We start from the raw sequence: 24,743 nt of genomic DNA, 5'->3' as shown, positions 1-24,743 counted from the left end.
CGCGTCAGCCAAGAGACAGACACAGCGGTGAGGCACCTGTGGGACTTTAATAGGTAAACAGACCCCAGCTCCAGCCACAGGCTTGAACTGGCCAGCTGAGCGTGGCCTCAGACGCCGGCCAGGTTCCCTCCTCCCGGCCACAGCCTGGGGCTCTCAGGGCCACCACAGTGCACAGGGCTCTCGGGGTGTGCCGGCTGCAGTGGGAAGCAGGCTTCAGGCCACCCCACCTCGGTCTGGTCCTGGCAGGCCCCCCAACACCCGACTCTGCTGTGGGAGCCGAGAACAGAGACATCACCGGCCCCTCTCCTGCTGCCCTGGGGGGTCAGCCAGCACCCACCCTCCCCGTGGCATGGGCAGGGGCTGGGGTGCAAAGCCTCCCCCTCCCACTCCGAGTCACATGGAAAATGCGTCTCCCAAGTGTCTTAAGGGGCAGGACGGAGGCCTGCCCCTCCCTAGCCAGTGCCCACAACAGGGGGTGTCCTGGGGGGCAGAACGGCCGCCCCCACCACAAGCTAACCTGGTGCACAGAGGCCCTGGGCACAGCCCTTCCCCATCCAGGAATATTTCCTAAATGTGCAGGGGCCGGAAGTTGGGGGTAGGAGGGGTCCACTGACAGCCTCCGTGAGGTGTGGGTCTCGCCGTGGACTCAGGATGGGGAGGGCTCGTCCCCGCGCCCAGGCCCTTCTGACTTCAGCCAGCACATCTTCTGCTGGTGCTGCTGGACAGCATCTTGCACACAGGCGTCCATCATGGCCTCGGTGAGGACCCCGTCCTCGGAGGCATACGCCGTGGCCTAGTGAGGAGAGAGGGAGCTGAGGGAGGCCGCCGTGGGAACCCCCCACCCCCAGTGCACACCAGGGCCCCGAGGTGGGGAGGGGCCAAACCAGGCCCCTGGGTGGGGAGGGGCCAAACCAGGATGGCCTCAGGGTGAAACACAGGCTTCCGGCACCTCGGCAGAGCCCAGCACGCGTGTGGACACCGGGAGCAGCCCCTGTAGTGCCACAGCCCTGCCTGCGTCCTCACCACTGCTATTTCTCAGTGACTTTCTAATAACAGAAAGCCCGAGGCCAAGCCCCACTGACGGCTGACCGAGGGCAGCTCCCAAGAGGCCGGGGAATTGCAGACCCTCTGTGTGTCTCAGCTGTAGCCAGGCAGTGCCCCCGGGTCACACTGCACCTCAGACCCTCAGACCCTGACCCTCACCAGCCACCAGGGCAGAGGCAGCCACTGCCCACCTCAAGGCACCAAGGCCAACTCTGCCCCCACCTCCCTGTACTCCTGGCACAGGGCTTGGCATCCAGCACACGGAGGCTGGAGCTGCTGGGACTGGCACCCTTGGTGCTGTCTCAGGCAGCCTAAGGTCCAGCCCTTCCGCCATGGACAGGTCACTCGCCATCCAGTGCCAGTGAAAGGCATGGAGTCCCCAAGGGGAGGCACCTGTGGGTCAGGGTCTGGGCATGGGGATGCCCACTGGGCACCATGCTCAGGAGTGCACCAGGACGCCTGGAGGAAGCACAGGGCAGGGGACGCTTCCCAGACAGCTGAGTCGGTCCCTAACCCCCTCCTGGCTGTGCCTCCCAGAGGCAGGATTCATCTCACAGGGTAAAGGGACAGCACCACACCATCCTCCCACAACACGGCTGCCACGACAGAACCTGCCATGGGGATGACCATGTGGTGCCCGTCCCCTCTGGCACCACCCACCCCTCGCCAAGAGCCACTGTCTGGGGAGACACCGACTGGAGCTGGACCGCCACTGTGGCTCAGGGGCCCAGGAGTGCTCAGCATCATTTTTGGTCTTGACCCGACCCAAGAGAGTTCAAACAGGTGCAGGAACCCTCAGGGTGCACCCAAGTGGCTGCATCTCACCCAGGGCCTAGTGGAGGAAAGGGGCTGAGCAGATGCTCACGGGGCCACCCCACCAGGAAGCACGGGACCTGGAAGAGCCCACCAGAAGTGACAGCTAAATGTCATGTGGCCTCCTGGGTGGGATTATGGGGCAAGACCCCGTCCCAGGTGGGGCCAACAGTGACACATGACGTTCACCACGTGGCAAGGCCCCGGGCCTGGGAGCTCTCTGTGCTACCCTTGCAACTTTTGTGAGAACCAAAAATCTTCAAACTATAAAAGGTCAAAGACAAGACCTGGACCTGATGTCTTCACGTGTGAATTCACAAAACATGAAGAATCAGCAGCACTCCTCAAACTCTGGGACAAATTGAAGAACATTTCCTCACTCATCCTGGGAGGCCAGCATTACCCTGATATCAAAGCCAGACAAAGACACCACAAGAAAAATGACAGGCCAATATCCCTGATGAGCATCGCTGGCAAAGTCCTCAAGAAAATGCCAGCAGAGTGAATTCAGCAGTATAGTAAAAGGACTCTACACCACGAAGAAGCAGGATTTATTCCTGGAATGCAAGGATAGTTCAACATACGAAAATCAGTCAATGTTCCACATATGAAATGTTCATACAAAAATCAATTGATACTAGCAGAATGGAGGAAAGAAACTACGTGACCATCTCATCTAATTTAGGAAAAACATTTGACCAATTCGACACCCTTTTATGAGAAAAACATTCAAGAGGCTGTGTGCGGTGGCTCACGCCTGTAATCCCAGCACTTTGAGAGGACAAAGGGGGCAGATCACCTGAAGTCAAGGAGATCCACCGCCTCGGCCTCCCAAAGTGCTGGGATTACAGGCGTGAGCCACTGCGCCCAGCCTAAATTATTATTTTGTTTATTTATTTATTTATTTTTGAGGCAGAGTCTCGCTCTGTCGCCCACGCTGGAGTGCAGTGGCGCAATCTAGGCCCACTGCAAGCTCTGCCTCCCGGTTCACACCGTTCTCCTGCCTCAGCCTCCCGAGTAGCTGGGACTACAGGTGCCCGCCACCAGGCCGGTTAATTTTTTTTTTTTTTTGTACTTTTTAGCAGAGACAGGGTTTCACTGTGTGAGCCAGGATGGTCTCGATCAACTAACCTCATGATCTGCCTGCTTCGGCCTTCCAAAGTGCTGGGATTAAAGGCGTGAGCCACTGCGCTGGGTCAGCACAAATTATTATTATTTTTAGTTTTAGTTTTAGTTCTTTGAGATGGAGTCTCACTCTGTTGCCAAGCTGGAGTGCAGTGGTGTGATCTCGGCTCATTGCAACCTCTGCCTCCTGGGTTCAAGCAATTATCCTGCCTCATCCTCCCAAGTAGCTGGGATTACAGGTATGTGCCACCACACCCAGCTAATTTTTGTATTTTTAGTAGAGATGGGGTTTCACCATTTGGTCAGATGGTCTCCATCTCTTGACCTCGTGATCCTGCCTCGGCCTCCCAAAGTGCTAGGATTACAGCTGTGAGCCACCGTACCCGGCCTATTGCTATTTTTTTGAGATAGAGTCTCACTCTGTCACTCAGGCTGGAGGACAGTGGCACCATCTCGGCTCACCGCATCCTCCGCCTCCTGGATACAAGAGACTCTCCTGGCTCAGCCTCCTAAGTAGCTGGGACTACAGGCATGCACCACCAATATACCCAGATAATTTTTGCATTTTTAGTAGAGGTGAGGTTGGCCATGTCGGCCAGGCTGGTCTTGAACTCCTGGCCCCAGGTGATCCTCTTGCCTCAGCCTCCCAATGTGCTGGGATTACAGGCATGAGCCACTGTGCCCGGCCCAAATTATTCTTATTTTTTAAGACAGGGTCTCGCTCTGCTGCCTAGGCTGGAGTGCAGTGGCACAATCACAGCTCACTGCAGCCTCGACCTCCTGGACTGAAGTGATCCTCCCACCTCAGACTCCCAAGCAGTTGACATTACAGGCATGTGCTACCAGGTCCGGCTAATTTTTTCATTTTTGTAAAATTTCCAGGCTGGTCCTGAACTCCTGGCTTCAAATAATCTGGCTGACTTGACCTCCCCAAATGCTGGGAATACAAGCATCAGCTACCACCATGCCCGGCCTCTGCTTTCTTAGTTGTAGAAACAGACCTGGTCCCAAGTGGGGACAGCCTAGAACACAGACCTCAGCTGACCCGTAAGAATGGAGTTTGAGATCTGGGGCTCTTTGTCACAGCGGCATAACCCAGCCTGTACTGACTAATACAGCCCCTATAGACCCCGGCTCCAATGTTTAAATCAAGGTACTTGGCTACTTCATTAATCTGACACACATTCATTCAAAAGCGCTGCTAGGTTGAGTGACCAGGTTGTCACACAGACTCGGCAGACCCCAGAGGCGGCGATGCGTGCGCATGGCCTTGGTGTTTTCGGCCCCACAGACCTGGTTTTGCTTTTCCAGCAACCTCCAAAGACCAAAGCTTTCTGGATGGCCACACCCACTGCTCTGAGTCCTGGTCCCCCGTCCCTGGAGCAGCCACGCAGCTGCAGGAGTGGGGCCTCCACGGAACAACTGGCTGTGGGACAATCAGAGGCCACTCCCACCTGTGTGTCAAACAGGACCAAGCCCAGGGACTTGGTCCAGAAAACACAACGTCCCTCCATCCCGACCCCCCGACTCACACAGGGCCTGTCCTGACGAGCATTTACACCAGGAGGTGCCTGTTGGCCAAGGTGAGAGTCTAAAGCCTCCCGCCCCACCCAGCAGAGCGCAGGCTACTGCAATGATGGACTATCTTCCAGAGAGCCCCGTGTGACCGTCAGCCACTAAAATGGGCCCACCCTCCTGAAGGCATGAGCAGGTGGGCACCGCCATGTGGAGTGGAGTGGCCCAACTGGGGCGGGTGCCCCGTGTCACGTCTATGCACAGAAAACCCCTCAACAGAAGTTCCCGCGTGACACTGGTGCTGGGACAGGCACAACTGAGTGTCTCCGCAGCAGCTGGGCTCCCGTCTGGGTGGGTGCGCCTGAGCCTGACTCACCTGCCAGGACACAGCCAGCTGAGCGATCTCCCTGCCCGACATGCCCTCCGTCAGCCGAGCGATCTCCGAACACTTCCTCCCGTAGTCAAACTGGGCCAGCTTCAGACGCCTGGGGAAGGAGTTCCCAAGTGGGCCGGCCAAGGCAGCAGCTCCCACACCACGAGGTAGGAACTGGAAGACGGGCAGCCAGGCGGGCACCCATGCCAGAAGTCCCCTTGGGAGGGGCCCTCTCCCTGTGACAGCCCAGCTCTGCACCCTCTGTCTGCTGCAGGCCAGGCCCAGACTGAGCAGGAAGAGAGCGGCTGCAGGGCCTGGAGATAGCCCCAAACACTCCTCACAGCAGCCCTGCCCACAGCTGCTCACACAGCACCCACAGGATGCATGGCCTTTACGCTGGCAGTGGCAGGGCCCTCAATTCTAGAAAAGCATCTGACTGAAGGCCACAGACGCCAGTCATGGTGCCAGGGCTACGAGCAGCCGTGGGGGTGGGGGAGCCCAGGGCAGGGGAGGGCATAGGGAAGCAGGCCCAGACAGCTGGGCTGGCACGGAGCAGGCGGCAGCGGCAACCAGGCTCTCTTTTGTCGTCACTGGCGACAGCAGGGATTTGGGTCAGGTGCACAGAAGGACTCAGAAACCAGGGCCCTGGGGACGCCAAGAGGTGGAGCAGCCTCTGCTCATCTGGAGTGTTCCGGAGGCAGCCGGCGCGTGGCCCCAGGGCCCCTCATCGCCTGGAGGGCTCTGCCCGCCGTGCCTGCTGCACCCACCGCCAGCAATAGGGAGCCTGAGAGCCTCAAGGCACAAGTGCAGCCGGAGCCACGTCCCACACCATGAGGCTCCAGGGCCGGGCGTGGCAGCTGGAGGAAGGCCAGGCCAGCAGCCAGCAGGGGACCACGAGGAGCCTCTCCCTCCAATCCCAACACGGGGGTCTCAGAGCAACATTCCACGTCACCTCCCATCGGGGTGGCTAGGCACAGGATTTCCTTACAGCCTTCCGTGGAGTGAAGAGGAATGGAAAAGAGGCCGAGCACAGTAGCTCACATCTGTAATCCCTGCACTTTGGGAGGCTGAGGAGGGTGAATCACTTGAGGTAAGGAGTTCGAGACCAGCCTGGCCAATATCGTGAAACCCCGTTTCTACTAAAAATAAAAAAAAAATTAGCCAAGCATGGTGGTGGGTGACTGTAATCTGAGCTACTCAGGAGGCTGAGGCAAGAGGACTGTTTGAACCCGGGAAGCAGAGGTTGCAGTGAACTGAGATCCGGCCACTGCACTCCAGCCTCGGGGACAAGAACGAGACTCCGTCTCAAAAAAAACAAAAAAAGGAATGCTGAAGGTTTGTAAGTGATGGTGGACTCTGTCCCCAAACCCGAGGAGACACCGCCAGGCTGTTCTCAGGTGGGGATGAGGAAAGGGGGACGGGACTTCCCTGGATGTGGCCTCTGGGACTCTTGGGGCCCACAGGCTCCTGTGAAAAACTGCAGGACAGGGAGGTGGTGCCCACCCCTGTGACAGGGCCTGCTGGGAGCGTCTGGAGAGCAGGGGCGGGGTGGGCCCTGAGCAAGAGTCCCTGGACAGGGGGTGGGTGAGCAGGACACTTACTGCTTTCCTTCTGTGGCCGGCTTAAGAACATACTTGTCAAAATACATTCTCACCAGGCGCTCCCGCTCCTCCTGCCGCGGCAGATCGAAGTGAACCATCACGTCGATGCGGTCGTTGATGGCCCAGTCGAACTGCTCGGGCTGGTTGCTGGCCAGGACCAGCATGAACCTGCGGGGTGGGGATGAGGATGCTGGGGCTGGTGGCTGAGCTGCGCCGAGGGGAACGGGGCCACCTCAGCCCCCACAGGAAGCATCTAAAGCGGCAGGAAACATGAGGACACAGGCACAGCCCTGGTCGGCCACCTGCCCCAGTGTACCCAGCTGTCCCTCCGCCCGGCTTCCTGGGCCTCTGTTCTTGCCCCATATGGCACTTCACTGCTGACCCTCGCCTAGCCTGATAGGCAGCGCCGGGACCACCACCACTCCTGCTGCCTGAGCCCCGCTGTGCTGGGAGCAGAGAAGCGGGACCCAGATTCCATGTCTAGAGTGGCCACATGAGCCAAGAATAAGACCTTGGGGGCCCGGGTACAGCGGAGGCTCAGCAGGGCCTCAGCCCTGCCTCTCTGAGGACCTGAGCCAGGGCTCCAGGGAGCATCTACTGGCAGCAGCTGAGCCAGGGAGCCCAACATGCATGAGGAGTCGGCCACGGCCGCCCAGCAGGACTTGATCCTCCTGTGACACGATTGGGGCTGGAGGGGCCCAGGAGACCAAGAAAACTCAAACTTAGGGGATTTGGAAGGAAGTAGGGAGCCTGCTGTGGGGCGATCACCATACTGGGGACCTCTGGGCAGAGGCTCACGGAGGACACACAAAGTGGGGAGGGCCCCAAGCCTGGAAGGTGCATCCCCGTCCAGCATCCGGGCGGGGGACCAAGGCCCCAGGCTCCACCCAAACACACAGGACCTGCTCGTGCCCAGCTTCCCGTGGGAGCAAATGTGTCTCCATCTCCCACCCCAGGGCACCCACACCCTCCAAGGGAGACCCCAGCAGAGCCTCAGACGATCAGACCAGCTCCCTTGCAGGCACAGGACCATGGAAACCCAGGGGCAGAGGGACCTGCAAGCTGGGGCGGCATCGCACAGGGCCGTGAGGACAGGACTGACCCCGGCTCTGCCCAGGAGGCCCCCGCATGTTCCTCAATGACACTTCATGCTGTCCCAAGCTGGGCCGTTCCCAGGGGACCTCCGAGGGGGGCACGTTGAGGCCACGGGTGCTGCCCAGCACTGTGATCCAGGGCCCCTGAGGTCCCTCGGTGGGAACCAAGGGCGACGGCTGCACAGCCCTGCCGGGGGCCCAGGACGCTCCCTCACTTGCTGCTGTGCTGGCCCGTGCGGTACAGGAAGGCGTTCAGGGTGGCCCGGAGGTCCTCGCTTATCTTCTCCTACAGAGAAGGTTCCGGCTTTAGATACCAGGAGCAGAGCCTTGTAAACAGCCACAGCAGAAGGTCCCACAGGCCTCCCTCCTGCAGGGAGCAGGGACACGGCAACTTTCATGGATCTAGACCCAAAAGCCTGACCAGGGCCAGGGGCGGTGGCTCATGCACGTAATGTAGCATTTTGGGAGGCTGAGGAGGGCAGATCACCTGAGGTAGGCAGTTTGAGGCCATCCTGGCCAACATGGTGAGACCCCGTCTCCACTAAAAATACAAAAATCAGCCAGGTGCGGTGGCACACCTGTAGTCCCAGCTATGTGGGAGGCTGAAGCAGGAGAATCACTTCAACCTGGGAGGCAGAGGTTGCAGCAAGCTGAAATTGCACCGCTGCACTCCAGCATGGGCGACAGAGTGAGACTGTCTCAAAAAAAACAAGAACAAAAACAAAAACAAAAAAACCCCTGACTGGGCATGGGGGCTCATGTCTGTAATCCCAGAACTTCAGAAGGTCAAGGCGGGAGCACCTCTTATAGCTCAGAAGTTTGAGCCCAGCCTGGGTAACGAGGGGAACCTGGGTGGCAGAGGTTGCAGCGAGCTGAAATTGTACCGCTGTGCTCCAGCATGGGAGACACAGTGAGAATCTGACTGAAAAAAAAAAAAAAAAAAAAGCCTGACCGGGCGTGGGGGCTCACGTCTGTAATACCCGCACTTCAGAACGTCAAGGCGGGCAAATCTCTTTAGCTTAGAAGTTCGAGCCCAGTCTGGGCAACGTGAGGAAACTCCATCTCTACTAACATTACAAAAAAAATTAGCCGGGCATGGCACTGTGCCCCTGCAGTCCTGCCTACGAGGGCGGCTAAGGCAGGAGGACGGCTTGAGCTCAAGAGGCCGAGGCTACAGTGAACTGTCATCGCGCCACTGCACTCCAGCCTGGACGACAGAGACCCTGTCTTAAAATGATCATTCAAAGGCTGGGCGTGGTGGATCACGCGTGCAATCCCAGTATTCTGGGAGGCAGAGGTGGGAGGATCATTTGAGGTCAGGAGTTTTCGACCAGCCTGACCAACATGGTGAAACCCCATCTCTATTAAAAATACAAAAAACGGCCAGGCGTGGTGGATCATACCTGTAATCCCAGCACTTTGGGAGGTCGAGGCGGGCGGATCACAAGGTCAGGAGATCAAAACCATCCTGGCCAACACGGTGAAACCCCGTCTCTACTAAAAATACAAAAAAATTAGCCAGGCGCGGTGGCAGGCGCCTGTACTCCCAGCTACTCAGGAGGCTGAGGCAGGAGAATGGCATGATCCTGGGAGGCGGAGCTTGCAGTGAGCCGAGATCGCATCACTGCACTCCAGCCTGGGGGACAAAGCGAGACTCTGTCTCAAAGAAAAAACAAACAAACAAAAACAAATAAACAAAAAACGTAACTGGGGATGGTGGCCAAAGCATGTAATCCCAGCTACTTAGGGAGCTGAGGCAGGAGACTAGCTTGAATCCAGGAGGTGGAGGTTGCAGTGAGCCAAGATTGCGCCACTGCAAGCCAGCTTAAGCCATAGAGCGAGACTTCCTCTCAAATAAATAAAAATAAAAATAGACCAGGGCATCCAGGTGTGGTGGCTCATGCCTGTAATCCCAGGACTTTTGGAGGCGAAGGCGGGCGGATCACCTGAGGTCAGGAGTTCAAGACCAGCCTGGCCAACATGATGAAACCCCATCTCTACTAAAAATAGAAATACTGTCTGGACAGGGTGGTGGGCACCTGTAATCCAAGCTACTTGGGAGGCTGAGACAGAAGAATCGCTTGAACCCAGGAGGTGGAGGCTGCAGTGAGCCGACATTGTACCCCTGCACTCCAGCCTGGCTACAGAGAGAGATTCCATCTCAAAAAACAAAACAAAACAAATCTCAAAAGCCATAACTTAACTTTCAGCTGACCTAAAAAATGCTATTTTTCACACAAAACTTAGAGAGAAAAAGCCATTGATCAGAGGGCTGCAGCCTGGCCCAGGGAGATGTCTGTGCCCACTCCACCAGCCCCGTGGTCAGACAGAGGCTCAGTGACACTCACAGTGGCTCGTTTCCGAAGGAAGGCGTCCGCTTCGTCCACGAAGAGCAGGAGGCTGTAAACGAAAGGGAGGCCAAGCACGACGAGAGTGACACCTGCAGCGGCCCACAGCAGCGTCCGGCTGTGGCGGGAGCAGGCCGAGTGGGCAGATCCCCAAGGGGTGCAGCCTCTGCCCCTTAAGGAGCCCTAAGTCCTGCATCTGACAGAAGCCCATCAGCCTGGCCTCTGGGCAGGTGACCACGGCCCAGCCTCACAAGGCCCCGGGAAGCCAACGGCACACGGGGGCGACAGACTCTGCCCCGTAGGCTTCACCCCCACCCGGCCCAGTGCAGCGCTGGCGGCCGCTCAGCGTCCACACCAGGGGCAGGATCTTCTAAAGTGAAAGGTCAAAGGTCAGAGGGGAGGGTGCCAGCCATGAGCGACGTGGTGCCAACGGGGACAGCTGAGGTTGCAAGGGTGCCCAGGCTGTGCCCTGAGTGCGGTCACTGTGGGACCTATTGAAGGGTGTGTGCCATGCTGTCTTCGGCTAACTTCCAAATGGTTCTACCAAAACGAGCCGGTGCCCACGCCCACCTGCACGCGTGTTGGAGGGAGGGCGGCCATGGAGGAGGCGCCCCTGCAGCTGTGAAGACCCCTCTCCCCCTACACCCACCCACCTCCCTTCTGCCCTGAGCCAAGTATCCCACTGGCAGCCTCCACACGCTGGGGGCCTCGTGTCCACCAGGGTCCACACTCAGGGGACCTTCCCTCCGAGGGACCCTCCACCGGGCCTCCTGCGTGGCCACAAGGACAGAGCTGCAGAAAGACCACGAGGTCCCGGAAAGCCACCTGGACCCCCTTCCCTGAAGGCAGCCTGCTGGGCTGCAGTGAAGGGCCTGTGTGCATGCTGTGGGGACATCTCACCCGCGCCGGCTGGTATTGGCCCAGTCAAACAGCTTGTGCATGGCGGTCACGCCTTCCCGCCCCATGGGGGCCACGTCCCCGCCTGTCATGATGGCGTAGTCCATGCCCGAGTGCACAGCAAGTTTCTAGACAGGAAGAGTGAGGGGAGACAGAACAGATGTTCCCTCTGCCTCGGCAAAGCCTGCACACTCCACCTGGAGTGTGGAGCCCCTGCCGGGTGTCTCTGCCTGGAAGCCACAACCTGCCAGACAGGAGACGTCCCGACTGGAAGATGGGAGGCGCTGTTGCCCACACCAGCACACTGACCCTACATGAGGGTGGGCAAAGGCCTAAGGGGAGTCCACTTCCCAGGCGGCCGACCCCCAGACACCTGCAGGCTGGTGAGACCCCAGCGGCCCCTGGCCCACCTGTGCAGCCAGGTGCTCCCACCTTGGCAAACAGCGTCTTCCCAGTGCCTGGTGGCCCGTACATCAGGACGTTCCTGTACAGGCTGCGGTTCTTCTTCGTATTCCTTGTTGCTATGGCAATGTCGCGCACCCGCGCTTCCAGGCTGGGCTGCCAGGGAAGATGGGGACTTGGGGGACACACTCAGGGCCCACGGAAGCCTCGGGGGCAGGGGCTGCAGCAATGCCCTGGTGCGGACTCCACTCCTCGGGGTGCCGCTCAGCTCACGGGCAGCCTATCCCTGGCATGGTGCCAGCAGTCGCATCTCAGAAGCCGAAAGCTCCTGGGTGACACCTCGAGTGCCAGCAAGGGCCACAGCCTGGCACATCTCCGGGGTCCCCTCCCTGCACCTCCCCCGGCCCAGGCACACCGACTTACACTCAGCACAACACCCTCCAGCGCGTCCTGGGGCCGACTGAGGAGCCGCCGGCTGACCTGCCGGAGGGGAAGGGGAAGCGCCATTGGGTCACCTGCCACAGCCACGGCACAGCCACCAACGCACAGACACACTCGGTAACACACCGAAACAGAGCTGCCCCAAAGCACAGCCAGGACTGGCCAGGAGCTGGAACCCCATCCCACTGGGAGACAGGGTGACTGTTGCAGGGATTGGGGGGCATTTTCCGGTTCCTTATTGGTTTTTATTTCATTAACCACCCACTGAGTGACCTGTGGAGACCTCACCACCCCCGTGTGGAGAGCAGGCACCTCGGGGGCTGGCCAGTGGCGCGGCTCCCCAGGGAGGCCGCCAGACACCGTGGCCTGCAGCAGCTTCCCTGACACAGAGCCCCGAGCAGGGGAGACCGAGGCAGACGGGCGAAGGGTCTCACTGATGCAGACCCCTAAGCTACAGCACTGGACAGGAAAACCCAGGCGTGATGCAGCATGCGGGTGCCGGTCATACGGGGAAAGGGCAGGGACAGGAGGGTGTGCGTGGGCAGGAGGGTGTGCACGGGCAGGCTCTGCTCATGGTGCAGAGGGGACTCAGCCAGGAACCGCACTCAGGGAGGGCCAGGCCCACGCCGCTACCTGGAAGGGGTGCTGCAGTGCCTCCAGCACCGTGATGCGGGACGTCTCCCTCACCAGGGACGGCTTCCACAGCCGAGCCTCGATGAAGCGGGCCGCGGCGGCTGTCCCATTCTTGGCAGAGTAGACCCCGCCAGCCAGCAGCGTCAGCCCAACCACCTGCAGCAGAGACACCGCACTGGTGTGCCTGCCCCACCCTCCCTCCCTCCACCAGCGGGAGATGCACGGGGCTGCCCCCACCCTCTCTCTGCCCAAGGGAGAAGCACAGGGCTGTGTGCTGGCAGCACAGGAACCCGAATTCCCCGCCCCGAATCCCACAGTCACTTGGTTACAGGAGGCAGGTGGGGCCGCCACAGCGCCCTCACTCAGGGTCATTTTCTCTGCAACTGGCAGCATAAATCCTGCAAAGCCCCGGTCGCTGCACAGGGCCCTGGGCAGACCCAGCCGGATATGTCACAGGGCCACACCCTCTGCTACTGTCTGGGCCATTAAAAATGGTACTTTCTTCCTGGAAAACAAGGCTAACCCGAAATCTCTAACTCGTCTAAAAAATCGATTAGGCCGGCTGGGCGCGGTAGCTCAGGCCTGTAATCCCAGCACTTTGGGAGGCTGAGGCGGGTGGATCACCTGAGGTCGGGAGTTCGAGGCCAGCCTAACCAACCTGGAGAAACCCTGTCTCTACTAAAAAACAAAAAATTAGCTGGCCATAGTGGCACATGCCTGTAATCCTGTCTACGTGGGAGGCTGAGGCAGGAGAATCGCTTGAACCCGGGAGGCGGGGGTTGCAGTGAGCTGAAACCGTGCCATTACACTCCAGCCTATGCAACAAAAGCAAAAGTTTGTCTCAAAAACAAACAAAAATGTAGGTCAGGCCTGGTGGCTCACCCGTGTAATCCCAGCACTTTGGGAGGCCAAGACAGGCTGATCACTTGAGGTCAGAAGTTCGTGACCAGCCTGGCTAATGTGGTGAAACCCCATCTCTACTAAAAATAGAAAAACTGCCCGGGCCTGGCGGCACAGGCCTGTATTAGCTGGGTGTGGCGATGTGAGCCTGTAATCCCAGTCACTCGGGAGGCTGAGGCAGAACTGCTTGAACTGGGGAGGTGCAGCTTTCAGTGAGCCGAGATGGCGCCACTGCACTCCAGTCTGAACACAGAGCAAGACCCTGCCTTTAAACACAAACAAACAAAGTCAACGGTGCATTAAGCAGCTCCCTCCTGTTCTCACGTGACGCCGTCTCACCAACACAGGTGGAACCACCACCGGTGACATTCACCGTCACACTGGCGAGGCCACGGGCAGGCGCTGCAGTCACAACACAGGGTGCCAACACCACGGCAGAGCAACTGCCCACTGTGTGCCAGGTACCTACTGTGTGCTGGGCACGAGGGGACGGAGGACACAGCCGTGTGCGACGTAGTGCACCATCACAGCAGGCCGGAGCCTGAGCACAGAAGAGTGAGGCTTTAAGCGAGAGAGGAATCTGTGAACTTCAAACTCTCAGGGTTTTATAAGGACTAAAGAAGGTTTTTGCAAAATGGAGTCAGGGTCTTTTTTTTTTTTTTTTGAGACGGAGTCTCGCTCTGTGGCCCAAGCTGGAATGCAGTGGTGGGATCTCGGCTCACTGCAACCTCCATCTCCCGGTTCACGTGATTCTCCTCCCTCAGCCTTCTGAGTAGCTTGGACTACAGGCGCCCACCACCATGCTTGGCTAATTTTTTGGTTTTTTTTTTGTTTTGTTTTTTAGTAGAGATGGGGTTTCGCCATGTTAGCCAGGATGGTCTCGATCCCCTGACATCATGATCCACCCGCCTCTGCCTCCGCCTCCCAAAGTGCAGAAATTACAGGTGTGAGCCACCACTCTTGACAATTTTTTTCTTGAGACAAGGATTTGTTCTGTCGCCCAGGATGGAGTGCAGTGGTGCGATCTCAGCTCACTGCAGCTGCGACATCCCTGGGTTTAAGTGATCCTTCTACCTCAGCCTCTCGAATAGTGGGACCACAGACGCTGCTACCACACCCAGCTAATGTTTGATTTTTTTGTAGAGATGGGGTCTCACTGTGTGGCCCAGGCTGGCAACTGTGGTTTCTTCTTCCAGCTTGAGAAGGGAGGAGCAGCTGTGGCCAGCAGGTACAACGTGGGTTTGCTCTGTGCTGGCAAAGCACCAGGGCTTGTGCAGAGCCAGCAGGGACAGGACCCGGGGCTCCAGGAGGCCCCCACAGGCGGCCCCTCAGCCACCTCCCAGCCCTATTTTATAAGAATGTTTACCGTGGCTGTCACTTTCTTCTGATCCGTCAAAAAAGCATGGAATCCTTCCCCAAACAACGTGCCAGCCGTCCTGTGGGGAAAGCAGTGATGTGACCAGGACGGACAAGAAGATCCACGCCACGTAGCAAGAGCAGGTTGAGGCCCTGAGATGGCGGCCTGGCCTTGCCATGACAGAGGGGCAGTGACCCCACCAGGGAGCCAGCCAACGGCAGCCAGGCCTGGAAGAGCTGGAGCGCCCCGGGACCAGCGACTCACACCTGCGTGGCTCCGTCTGCAGCCAGCATGGGCCTCGGCAGCGCTCACCTGATGGACTCCAAGACGGTCTGACGGTGCTCGGCCGCCTTCAGGTGGATCTGCTCGCGGATGATGTCTGCGTTCTCTCGTTCGGCCTTGGCACGTGCCCGGGCCTCAGCCTCCACTCGCAGTATCTCGTTCTTCTGCCGCAGCTCCATCTCCCGCTCCACGGTGGCTGCCCCAGAGAGGCAGGGCAGCTCAGTGCCACACAGTACAGCACGTCTGCCTCCGTCCACACGGTGGACAGCCCCACGCCACGGACCGGCCCACCCTGCTGGCAGGCTAAGGCCACGGACAGGCCTACACCGCCACCAGGCCCACACCACGGACAGGCCACCACGGACCAGCCCAGGCCACTGACAGGCCCACACTGCCAACAGACTAAGGCCACGGACTGGCTCACACCACGGACAAGCCCAGCCCATGGGCAGGCCCACACCACAACCCGCACCATGCCACGGACAGACACACACAGGCCTTTGTAGGAACGGTGCACATGCCAGCCCTGCCCATGGATTACAGCCCCTGAAATCCGACCCAGAGGCCCAGGCACCTTCTCAGGACGTTCCCTTTAAAGCAAAGAACTGGAACGTGGAGTTCCCAGAGAAGCCCCCCTCACACAGAAACACAGCTGTCAGAACTCAGAGACGCGTGCCGGGCCGTGTGTCTGGCTATTGAATAGTAAATGTGCACACCCCACCACAAGCCCATCCCCGGTGAAAAGTGGTGACAAACATTCGCCTGGAGCCCTCACCGACAAATGCCACATGGCACCAAATACCTGTGATCCTCATTGGGGATAGTAAAGATAGTAAACAGGACAGTACAGACCCATGTTCTAAGCAGAACACAGAGACGCACGCCTGTAATCCCAGCACTGCGGAAGGCCAAGGCTGGTGGATCACGAGGTCAAGAAGTTCAAGACCAGCCTGGTCAACATGGTGAAACCCTGTCTCTACTGAAGATACAAAAAAATTAGCCAGGTGTGGCGGCGGACACCTGTAATCCCAGCTACTCGGAAGGCTGAGGCAGAATTGCTTAAACCCAGGACACGGAAGCTACAGTGAGCTGAGATTGTGCTACTGCACTCCAGCCTGGGTGACAGAGCGAGACTCCATCTCAAAAAAAAAAAAAAAAGACTCATGTTCTTCCCATGAAGCGAAGCAGCTCCTGCCCTCCCCGCACAAGCCCTGGTGTCTCGCCGCAGGCACAGGTGTCTTCTCAGTGGGAGTCCGACCCCAGGAAGCCCTGGCAGCCTTGCCCACTGCATTGGTAGCTATGAGGGGCTCAGGCTCAGTGCACGCCGGGCAAGTGTCTGTCAGGCGCTGAGGTCCACAAGCAGCCCCTGCTCTCCATGCTGCCACCACGGCCTCCGCCCCAGCCAGGAGAGCAGACAGCCTACCTCGCCGCATGGCCTCCTGCTTCTGCACTGACTCTTCCTGCTTCCGTAAATTCTCCTCATTGAGAAGTTGCTGAGAAGAAGCCGTAGAAAAAGAGAAAAGCCTTTAAAACCAGAAAAATGCTCAACACCAATCCAGAGGTTGTGTCTGCCCCAGGACCATGGGCTCCAAGCGTCCCGCGCACCTGGGGGCCTGCAGATGCCACAGCCTGACACAGACACGGGTGACATCGACCGGGACAGCAGTCGCTGAGGGGCTGCTTTCAGGAGCCCAAACTCCCCAGCGGCAGAAACAGCCCCCACTGCGGCTTCCCTGAGAAGGGCCACTGCGCGGCAGACCTCCCAACACCACCGCCCTGATTCAGGCTGTGCTGAAGGAAGCCGCTATCTTCTGCCAATAAAACGTTAAAGCTACAATGGCCACAATAGGCAACACGTGAACCCCACCTGTGAGCTCAGGACTGAGGGCGACGGGCCCTAAGGAGCAGGGAGCAGATGTCACCCAAGCTTTTCTGATGGGCCCAGAGACCTGCTCTCTGCCACTGACCAGCCATCACAAGCACGACCTCCCACGCTGCCAGCTGGGCACCCGGGTGGGAGACAAGGAGGCTCCACGTGCCTGGAGAGCCTCTGCTGCGGAGACCACGCAGGGGGTGTGCAGGGGGTGATTCTGCCCGTGTGGGGGTGTATGCGCAGGGGGGGTCTGTGCCTGTAGTGGGGGATGTGCCCATGCAGGGGGGGTTGTGCATGCCCATGTGGGTGTGGGCGGGGGTGTGTATGCCCATGTGCGGGTGTGTGTGCCCGTGTGTGGTGTGAGGGGATGTGTACGTGCCCGTGTGCGGGGTGTGTGTCCATGTGTGTGGGGGTGTGTACCTGTGTGCAGGGTGTGTGTGCGTGTCCGTGTGTGGGTATGTGTGCCCGTGTGCGGGTGTGTGTGCCCGTGTGCGGTGTGTGGGGATGTGTACGTGCCCGTGTGCGGGGTGTGTGTCCATGTGGGGGGATGTGCACCTGTGTGCAGGGTGTGTGTGCGTGCCCGTGTGTATGGGGGTGTTTGCGGGTGTGCGTGTGTGGGCCTCTGTGGAGGGGTGTGTGTGTGTGGGCCTATGTGTGCAGGGGTGTGTGTGCCCTTGTGTGCAGGGGTGTGTGTGTGTGCATGTCCGTGTGTGCAGGGAGTGTGTGTGTTCCCGTGTGGGGGGGTACCTGTGTCTCCCTGTACATGTGTGCACACGTCTCTACATGTGTGCCTGTACACGTGTGCCAGTGCGCGTCTGTCTGAGAAGTTTCCCCTGCACTAGCAACCACCATCAGCAGCCCCAGCATTCTTGTCCCACGGCCTCTGACCCACCGACCTATACGAAGCGGCCTACGTTCTCGGGGACGCAGGCACCTGGCAGGGGAGGCTCAGCTCACCTGCTGCTTCAGTTGGTCCTCGTAGCGCTGCCGGGCCAGCTTGTCTTGATACTGGGCCCTCTGCAGGAGAAAAGGGCGGCAAGGACACATCTCAGCCGGGAGCTGCACTCAGGGCCAACCCGGCCGGGCACCGGGACTCCCACGCGCCATCAGCCTCACACAAACATGCGGGGGGCGGGGACCTCCCGTCCGGCTCAGCAGTGAGGGACTTTACAGGTCTTAGGCGTTTGTGCAAGGCTGTTCCAAGGGCAGCTCCAAAGGCTGACTCCAGAGCGCCCGGGACCGCACCGGGTTCCTAGTCCTGCCCTGAGCCATTCCCTGGAGTCGGGCGGCTTCCCTTGCGGCCTCTCGCGCTCTTACCGCCTGGTGCTGCCGCGTCTCCTCGCTCAGGGTCTTCCTCCTTTCCTCGGCCTGCGCCCGGATCTGCTCGCTCCTGAGCTGCTCCACAGCGGCCTCATACTCCTGCAGAGCACAGCACCCACCAGCTGGCACTTCTCAGGGCTGGCACTGCCTGACAGTCCCTCCTGTGTCTGCACGGGCCCCGGCACGGCAGACTCCGTACCCGGACTAGTGTGTGCAGCAGGCTCAGGGCTTCCAGCTGCATCTGCACCCAGGCTCAGGCCCTGGAGGAATCCAGACCCGCAGGCAGAGAAGCACCAGAAGCCTGCGAAGGCGCCAGGGAGGAAGGCCGGACACCAACCCCACCCCCAAGGCTGGTTCTGGGCAGCTCCGGTCAGGTGCTCACTTTTGGACCGTGATGAGGGCAGAGCTCATGCCAATTCTAGGAATCCTGCTGGGTGGGCCGGGTGTGATGGCTCTAACCTACAATCCCAGCGCTTTGTGAGGTCAAGGTGGGTGGATCACCTGAGGTCAGGAATTAGAGACTAACCTGGACAATATGGTGAAACCCCATCTCTACTAAAAATATAAAAATTAGCCAGTTGTGGTGGCGGGCTCTTGTAGGCCCAGCTGCTCGGAGGCTGAGGAAGGAGGTGGAGGTTGCAGTGAGCCAAGATCACGCCACTACACGCCAGCCTGGAAGACAGACTGAGACTGTCTATAAAAAAATAAAAATAATATGAAACAGGGCGGGCACAGTGGCACATGCCTGTAATCCCAGCACTTTGGGAGGTCAAGGCAGGTGGATCACTTGAAGTCAGGAGTTCGAGACCAGCCTGGCCAACATGGTGAAACCCTGTCTCTACTAAAAATATAAAAAGTAGCCAGGTGTGGTGGTGGGTGCCTGTAATCCCAGCTATTCAGAAGGCTGAGGGAGGAGAATTGTTTGAACCCAGGAGGCGGAAGTTGCAGTGAGCCCAGAAGGCACCACAGAACTCCAGCCTGGGAAACAGACTCCATTTCAAAATAAATAAATACATAAAATAAAACAAAAAAAATCCTGCTGAGCATAATGAAATAAGGTGAGAACCTCAAGAAGACCCAGGTCCTCCAGACGACAAGACACCCTCACCAACACTGGTCCTTCCTCTCGGGTGGCACTGCAGCAGTGTCTCTCACCTCCCCTTGTTTCCTTCTGTGAAATGAGGCGCCCACGCTCGGCCCTGGGCCCCACTACTGCCCATGTACACGTCGCTGGCCCTACCCACCGGCAGTAGCCCCAATCTCCACGCCCGAACCCCATGTGCACCCCGGCCTCCGGGCCTGTGCAGGCCCCACTCACTTTGAGCTTGGACTGTTGCTCCAGCTGCAACGTCTGTTCCTGCATCTGTGCCAGATTCAGGGCGTCCTTGGCATAACCTGTGGATGCAGGGGCACGGAGGGCAGGTGTTAGGATACCCGGATGCCACTGGACAGGCATGCACATCAGCCAAGGGGTTTTCTGGAGTCCACAGCCACGCCTCAACCTCAAAGCCCCAAGCCCTGCCTCACCATCCTCCTTCCCAGTCAGACCTGGCATGACGATGCGCCGTCCCCAGCACACGGGCTGGTGCATTTGTGGGGTTTTATCCCCCACGGACGGTCTTGGAGAGTCACATCGGGAAGGCCATCCCACGTGCACGGGAGGAGGCTATTTCCCAATTCAACGGAAAGTCAGGCGATGGCTAAAGGGTCCTCTATTTCTTTACGTTACATACGCTTTTCCTAAGCTTCCAATGGCTATTGTCATTGATCTGCCATCAAGCACGTGCAGGCAAGAAAGGGAATGAATAAGAACTGGATACCAGCCAACACGCTCAGGGTGACGAGGGCAAGCGTACGACAACGTCCCCAGTTACATTTTGTTCCTAGTGGGGAACTGACAAGTCGACGTTTGGGTGTTCTGGGACAGAAGTACTTATTCTCCGAGCTGCTGAGGCCTAAGCATCGGGTCTCAAAATTTTCTGGGATGACAGTTTTCCCATCACAAAATTTTACCATAAAAATCTTCTGGCCGAGCACGGTGGCTCACTCCTGGAATCCCAGCACTTTGAGAGGCTGAGGCGGGTGAATCACTTGAGGCCAGGAGTTAAGAGACCAACCTGACCAATGTGGTGAAACCCCATTTCTACTAAATATACAAAAATTAGCCAGGTGCAGTGGCGCGTGCCTGTAATTCCAGCTACTCTGAGGCAGAGGTGGGAGGATGGCTTGAACCCCGGAGACAGAGACTGCAGTGAACCCAGGTCACACCGCTGCACTCCAGCTGGACAGAGCAAGACTTAAAAAAACAAATCTCCAGGCTGGCCAACATGGCGAAACCTCGTCTCTACTAAAAAGACAAAGAAAGGGCACGGCAGTGCACGCCTGTGATCTCAGCTACTTGGGAGGCCGAGGCTGGAGAACTGCTTGAACCTGGGAGGTGGATGTTGCAATGAACCGAGGTTGCACCACTGCACTCCAGCCTGGGTGACAGAGCGCATCTCCATCTCAAATAAGTAAATAAATAAATACATCTTCTAAAACAGAAAGACACGTCCGTAAAGCAGGCAGGGACCCCCGATGTTCCTGGGTTGGGGCTTTGTTCCCGTCTCTCTGCCTCCCTCAGGCCGTCTCACTTTTTGAAGCCTTCAGAGTCAACTGAAGCAAACACATCACTAACTAGAGCTCAACGTTTGTTCTCAGCTCAGGTGTAATTTTTGGAGGTGACTGACACAGGCGTGAAGCACCGTGGGGAGCACTCATTGCATTTAGACAGAGGCAGTGATGCTTTGGTGTTTGGGGTGGCTCTGCTTGGGCCTGTAGTTAGGCACGAACTGGCCTGACGGGCATCAGCGTCAGATTCCGGGAAGGAGCTTGGAGGCCACCCTCGGGGGCCCCAGTAACCACAGCACAGATGGGACAGGGACCTGCCTCTCAGGGAAGACAGTGCCAGGGTTTGGCTGGTGAGCTCAGGAAGCCAAGGGCTGAAGGGCCCCGGTGCCCTCAACCACTCTCACTCTGACCCAGAGGGGGCCGAGGGTGTGTCAGCCCCCAGGGTCTTGCCACAGAGCAGTGACAGGAACATGGGTGTCACAGTGAGGCGCTCTGCCTACCTCCTCCCGAGGGGACCTTTGGCTGGGTTAAGCTGAGGCCACTCCCTCCCCTGAAAATGGCTCATTGACAGTTCCCACCCCCAGTGACTCTGGGGAGGATGAGAGGGGAAAGAGCAGGTCTGGGGCTCGTGTGGCCTCTCGGTTATTAGAATGAGAACAAGCATTCACCACCTTGGGGTGACCCTGTGCCAGGACGTGCGTCCCAGCGCATGGATTCACACCCACTGGGCACGAGGGTCTCCGCCAGGCACCCCTCTGTGGAGTGCAGGGTGAGCGCTGGTGCTCTCAGACAGGTCTGGGACGATGTGCTGCTCTGGCTTCCAAGGACAGGCCGCAGGAGGGGTCAGGGGAGACCCTGGGAACGAGGCGGCATGGGGCTTTGCCTCAAGGGACAGAGGAGGCAGCCAGGCTGTGAGGAGGAGCCGCCCGTGTGCCGGGAGAGCAGCAAGGCCAAAGCAACGGGTTCCGGCTGAATCTCGGCGACCCTGCTGCCAGGAAAGGGGCACAGAGGAAGCCAGGAGGGGACGGGCTTGCAGAGGGACTACCAGGCAGATGGGCAGGGCAGGGAGCACCCAGGGAAAAAGAGGTCCAGGACGGAAAGGGAGCGGCAAACTTTGGAGAAACCTCTCTCACCAGCCAGCAGTCAGGCCAGGAAGGAGGGAAGGGATAAAAATGAAAGAATGAAAGAGTCCACACCTGGAACAGAATCCATAGGAAACAAAGACTGATGGAGGGCTCCCCACGGTGCACCTGGATACCCTGCTGCAGGCCCCGCTGGACCACAGAGAGGGCAGGCCAAGGCACTGGCAACCCAGGCACAGCAGACTGCGGATCAGGGGCTCTGGGGCTGCCAGGACTGGAGCAACTCAGAGGCACAGGTCTGCACCATGGGGAGGAGGCCCTCGCCGGCCTGAGGCTGCTCAATCAGGCCTGTACCACTGATAACTAAGATTCAGCTTCTCGAAGTGGGACAAGTTTCGATCTCTAAGTGAAGTTAGCAGGTGAAAACCCCCAGGAATTAGGAAAGAAAACAACCCTCCAAATGAGCCTGCAGCAAGAAAGTCCGTCACCAAAGTCCGCTGTCCTCCGAGGTGCCTTGAAATCCAGCCCTTGATTCCCATCCTAACCTGATCATTAAAATTACCCAGCAAGGCCATGAGCAGCGGCTCACGCCTGTAATCCCAGCGCTTTGGGAGACCGAGGTGGGCGAATCACCTGAGGCCAGAATTCAAGACAAGCCTGGCCAACATGGTGAGTGCTCACACCTGAGGGCACTGGGTAAGGGATTTCCTCAAGTTGGGCAGCACGGCCTGACCTGCGGTTCACAGACCTCGCCGTGCAAACGCTAACGTCTTCCAACAAGAACTGCAAATCTGCTAGACTCTCGTTAGAACCAAGTAACTCTCAAATATGCTTCCCTCGTTGTGTGGAAATTGCTAGCAACCATCCAACAAACCCATCTACCCATATGGCCACGCCTTGGCCTGTGCCACGTGGAGGCAGCAAGCGCAGAAAGATCCCACGCACTCGGCGGTAACCGACAGACCAGGGCCAGCCCCAGGCCCTGACCTCCGTAACCCGTGAGCGCCACCTCCGCACCTGACCCGCTCTTGACAGCTGCAGAGGTGCAAAAGGGTGACGGAGAGTCCGATCCTCCCGGCACGCGAAACGGCTCCGGCCGGGGGTGCTCCGGGGACGCAGTCTCCCCGGGAAGTGGCTGCCGACAGCGGCGAGGAGCAGCAAGGGCCAGAGCTCCCGGCCCGGCCCGACCGTCCCACCCGCCCGGCTCCGCCGCACTCACGCGACTGCTCCAGCTCGCGGGCCGCCTTGGCGGCGCGCTCCAGGCCGGTGGGGTCGAAGTTGCTCCATTTGTCCTTGGGCGCCGGCCGGTCTCCCAAGCCGCGGTCCCCGCCGCCCTCGGCCCCGGGCTGCGCGGGAGGCAAAGGCAGCGGCGGCCCCGCGCCTTCACCCCTGGGGCCCTTGTTAATGCCGAAAAGCCACGACATGCTCGCAGCCCCGCCGCCAGGACCCCAACCCGAGTGTGACTCGCGTGCGTCCGGGACAAGCCTCCACGCGCCGCGAGCCGGTGGCCAAGACCACTGCGCAGGCGCGACACACCCCCTTCCTCCCGGCAATAGAAGCGGGGAAGGGACCCGCGCGCAGCCCTCGGATTGGCCGCCAGGACAGTGACGCCACAGCGACGGCGCCGCCATGGCGGAGCGTGTTCTGGGAGCCAGCGGGCGGCAATGGGGGGCGGGAGTAGGGCGGGTGGGGTGAAGCGTCTGGCTACGGGAGCCACGCCGGGACAAAATTCCCGAGGGACGTATGCGAACCCGGGGCAACGTCTGCCAAGCACCGCGACCGCGTCGGTCCGTTGCCAGGGGCTCCGCGGAGTTCCGGCCTTGGCGGCAAGGGGTGGCAAGTGTCCAGGGAGCGCCCCGCAGTGAGTCCAGGACGCAGAGAACAGTCTCGCGGGAACCTCACCCGAGACAGCACTGGCGCCCGGGAGAGCCGAGCCCTTCCGCGATGAGTCGGGGCCATGGGGTCGCCGCGCCAGGAGCTCAGGGGAGGCGCCTCCCCTCCTCCGTATCTCCGCATGGCCCTAGGGCTCCCCACAGAGGGAGCCGGGGCCTCCCGCCCAAGACCGCTGAGCAACCCCTTCCCACATGGCGCGCCAGCCAGCTCCTCTTGCGGGGCTTGGACAGCCGGGGTGCCCGACATATAAGCTTATGGAGCAGCCCCCTTTGAAGAGCTCCAGGTGGACTTCACAGAGATGCCGAAGTGTGGCGGTAACAAGTGTTTACTAGTTCTTGTGTGTACCTACTCTGGGTGGGTTGAGGCTTATCCAACACCAACTGAGAAAGCTGGTGAAGTAACCCGTGTGCTTCTTCGAGATCTTATTCCTAGATTGGACTGCCCTTACGGATCGGCTCAGATGACGAGCCGGTGTTTGTGGCTGACTTGGTACAGAAGACAGCAAAGGTATTGGGGGTCACATGGAAATTGCATGCTGCCTACCGGCCTCAGAGTTCCGGAAAGGTGGAGCGGATGAATCGGACTATCAAAAATAGTTGAGGGAAAGTATGTCAGGAAACAGGATTAAGATGGATACAGGCTCTCCCTATGGTATTATTTAAAATTAGATGTATCCCTTTATAAAAGAACAGGATATTCCCCTTATGAAATGTTATATCATAGGCCCCCTCCCATATTGCGGGGACTTCCAGGCACTCCCCGGGAGTTAGGTGAAATTGAGTTACAGCGACAGCTACAGGCTTTAGGGAAAATTACACAAACAATCTCAGCCTGGATAAATGAGAGATGCCCTGTTAGCTTATTCTCCCCAGTTCACCCTTTCTCCCCAGGTCATCGAGTGTGGATCAAGGACTGGAATGTAGCCTCTTTGTGCCCACGGTGGAAAGGACCCCAGACTGTTATCCTGAACACTCCCACCTCTGTGAAGGTGGAGGGAATCCTAGCCTGGATCCACCACAGCCTTGTAAAACCTGCAGCGCCTGAAACCTGGGAGGCAAGACCAAGCCCGGACAACCCTTGCAGAGTGACCCTGAAGAAGACGACAAGCCCTGCTCCAGTCACACCCGGAAGCTGACTGGT

At 58.8% G+C, this 24,743-nt stretch overlaps 1 protein-coding gene across 1 annotated transcript; it reads right to left on the bottom strand.

The window, feature by feature from the left end:
* Positions 1-28: 28 nt before the first annotated feature.
* On the bottom strand, positions 29-23,232 carry LOC104653542 (ATPase family AAA domain containing 3A). The gene is made up of 16 exons (XM_010352548.2): positions 22,930-23,232; positions 19,337-19,413; positions 18,016-18,117; positions 17,656-17,715; positions 16,249-16,318; positions 14,856-15,021; positions 14,553-14,622; positions 12,287-12,442; positions 11,636-11,692; positions 11,243-11,368; positions 10,814-10,938; positions 9,914-9,965; positions 7,781-7,851; positions 6,472-6,639; positions 4,874-4,982; positions 29-793 (listed from the first exon to the last, which is right to left on the bottom strand). Exons 1-16 carry the CDS (start codon positions 23,132-23,134, stop codon positions 647-649), a joined length of 1,761 nt encoding a protein of 586 aa, XP_010350850.1. The 5' UTR covers positions 23,135-23,232; the 3' UTR covers positions 29-646.
* Positions 23,233-24,743: the final 1,511 nt, after the last annotated feature.

The sequence above is a fragment of the Rhinopithecus roxellana genome, chromosome 12, assembly GCF_007565055.1.
Source record: "Rhinopithecus roxellana isolate Shanxi Qingling chromosome 12, ASM756505v1, whole genome shotgun sequence".
Lineage (NCBI taxonomy): Eukaryota > Metazoa > Chordata > Mammalia > Primates > Cercopithecidae > Rhinopithecus > Rhinopithecus roxellana.
Note: the sequence above shows the minus strand (reverse complement) of the source record. Positions and strands in the feature narration are given on the sequence as shown.

Coding starts and splice junctions, on each gene's coding strand:
- LOC104653542 (XM_010352548.2), bottom strand. CDS start 23,134: ATGTCGTGGCTTTTCGGCATTAACAAGGGCCCCAGGGGTGAAGGCGCG. Junction 17,716..18,015: donor AGACGCGGCAGCACCAGGCG/GTAAGAGCGCGA, acceptor TTTCTCCTGCAG/AGGGCCCAGTATCAAGACAA. Junction 14,623..14,855: donor ACCGTCTTGGAGTCCATCAG/GTGAGCGCTGCC, acceptor CTTTCCCCACAG/GACGGCTGGCACGTTGTTTG.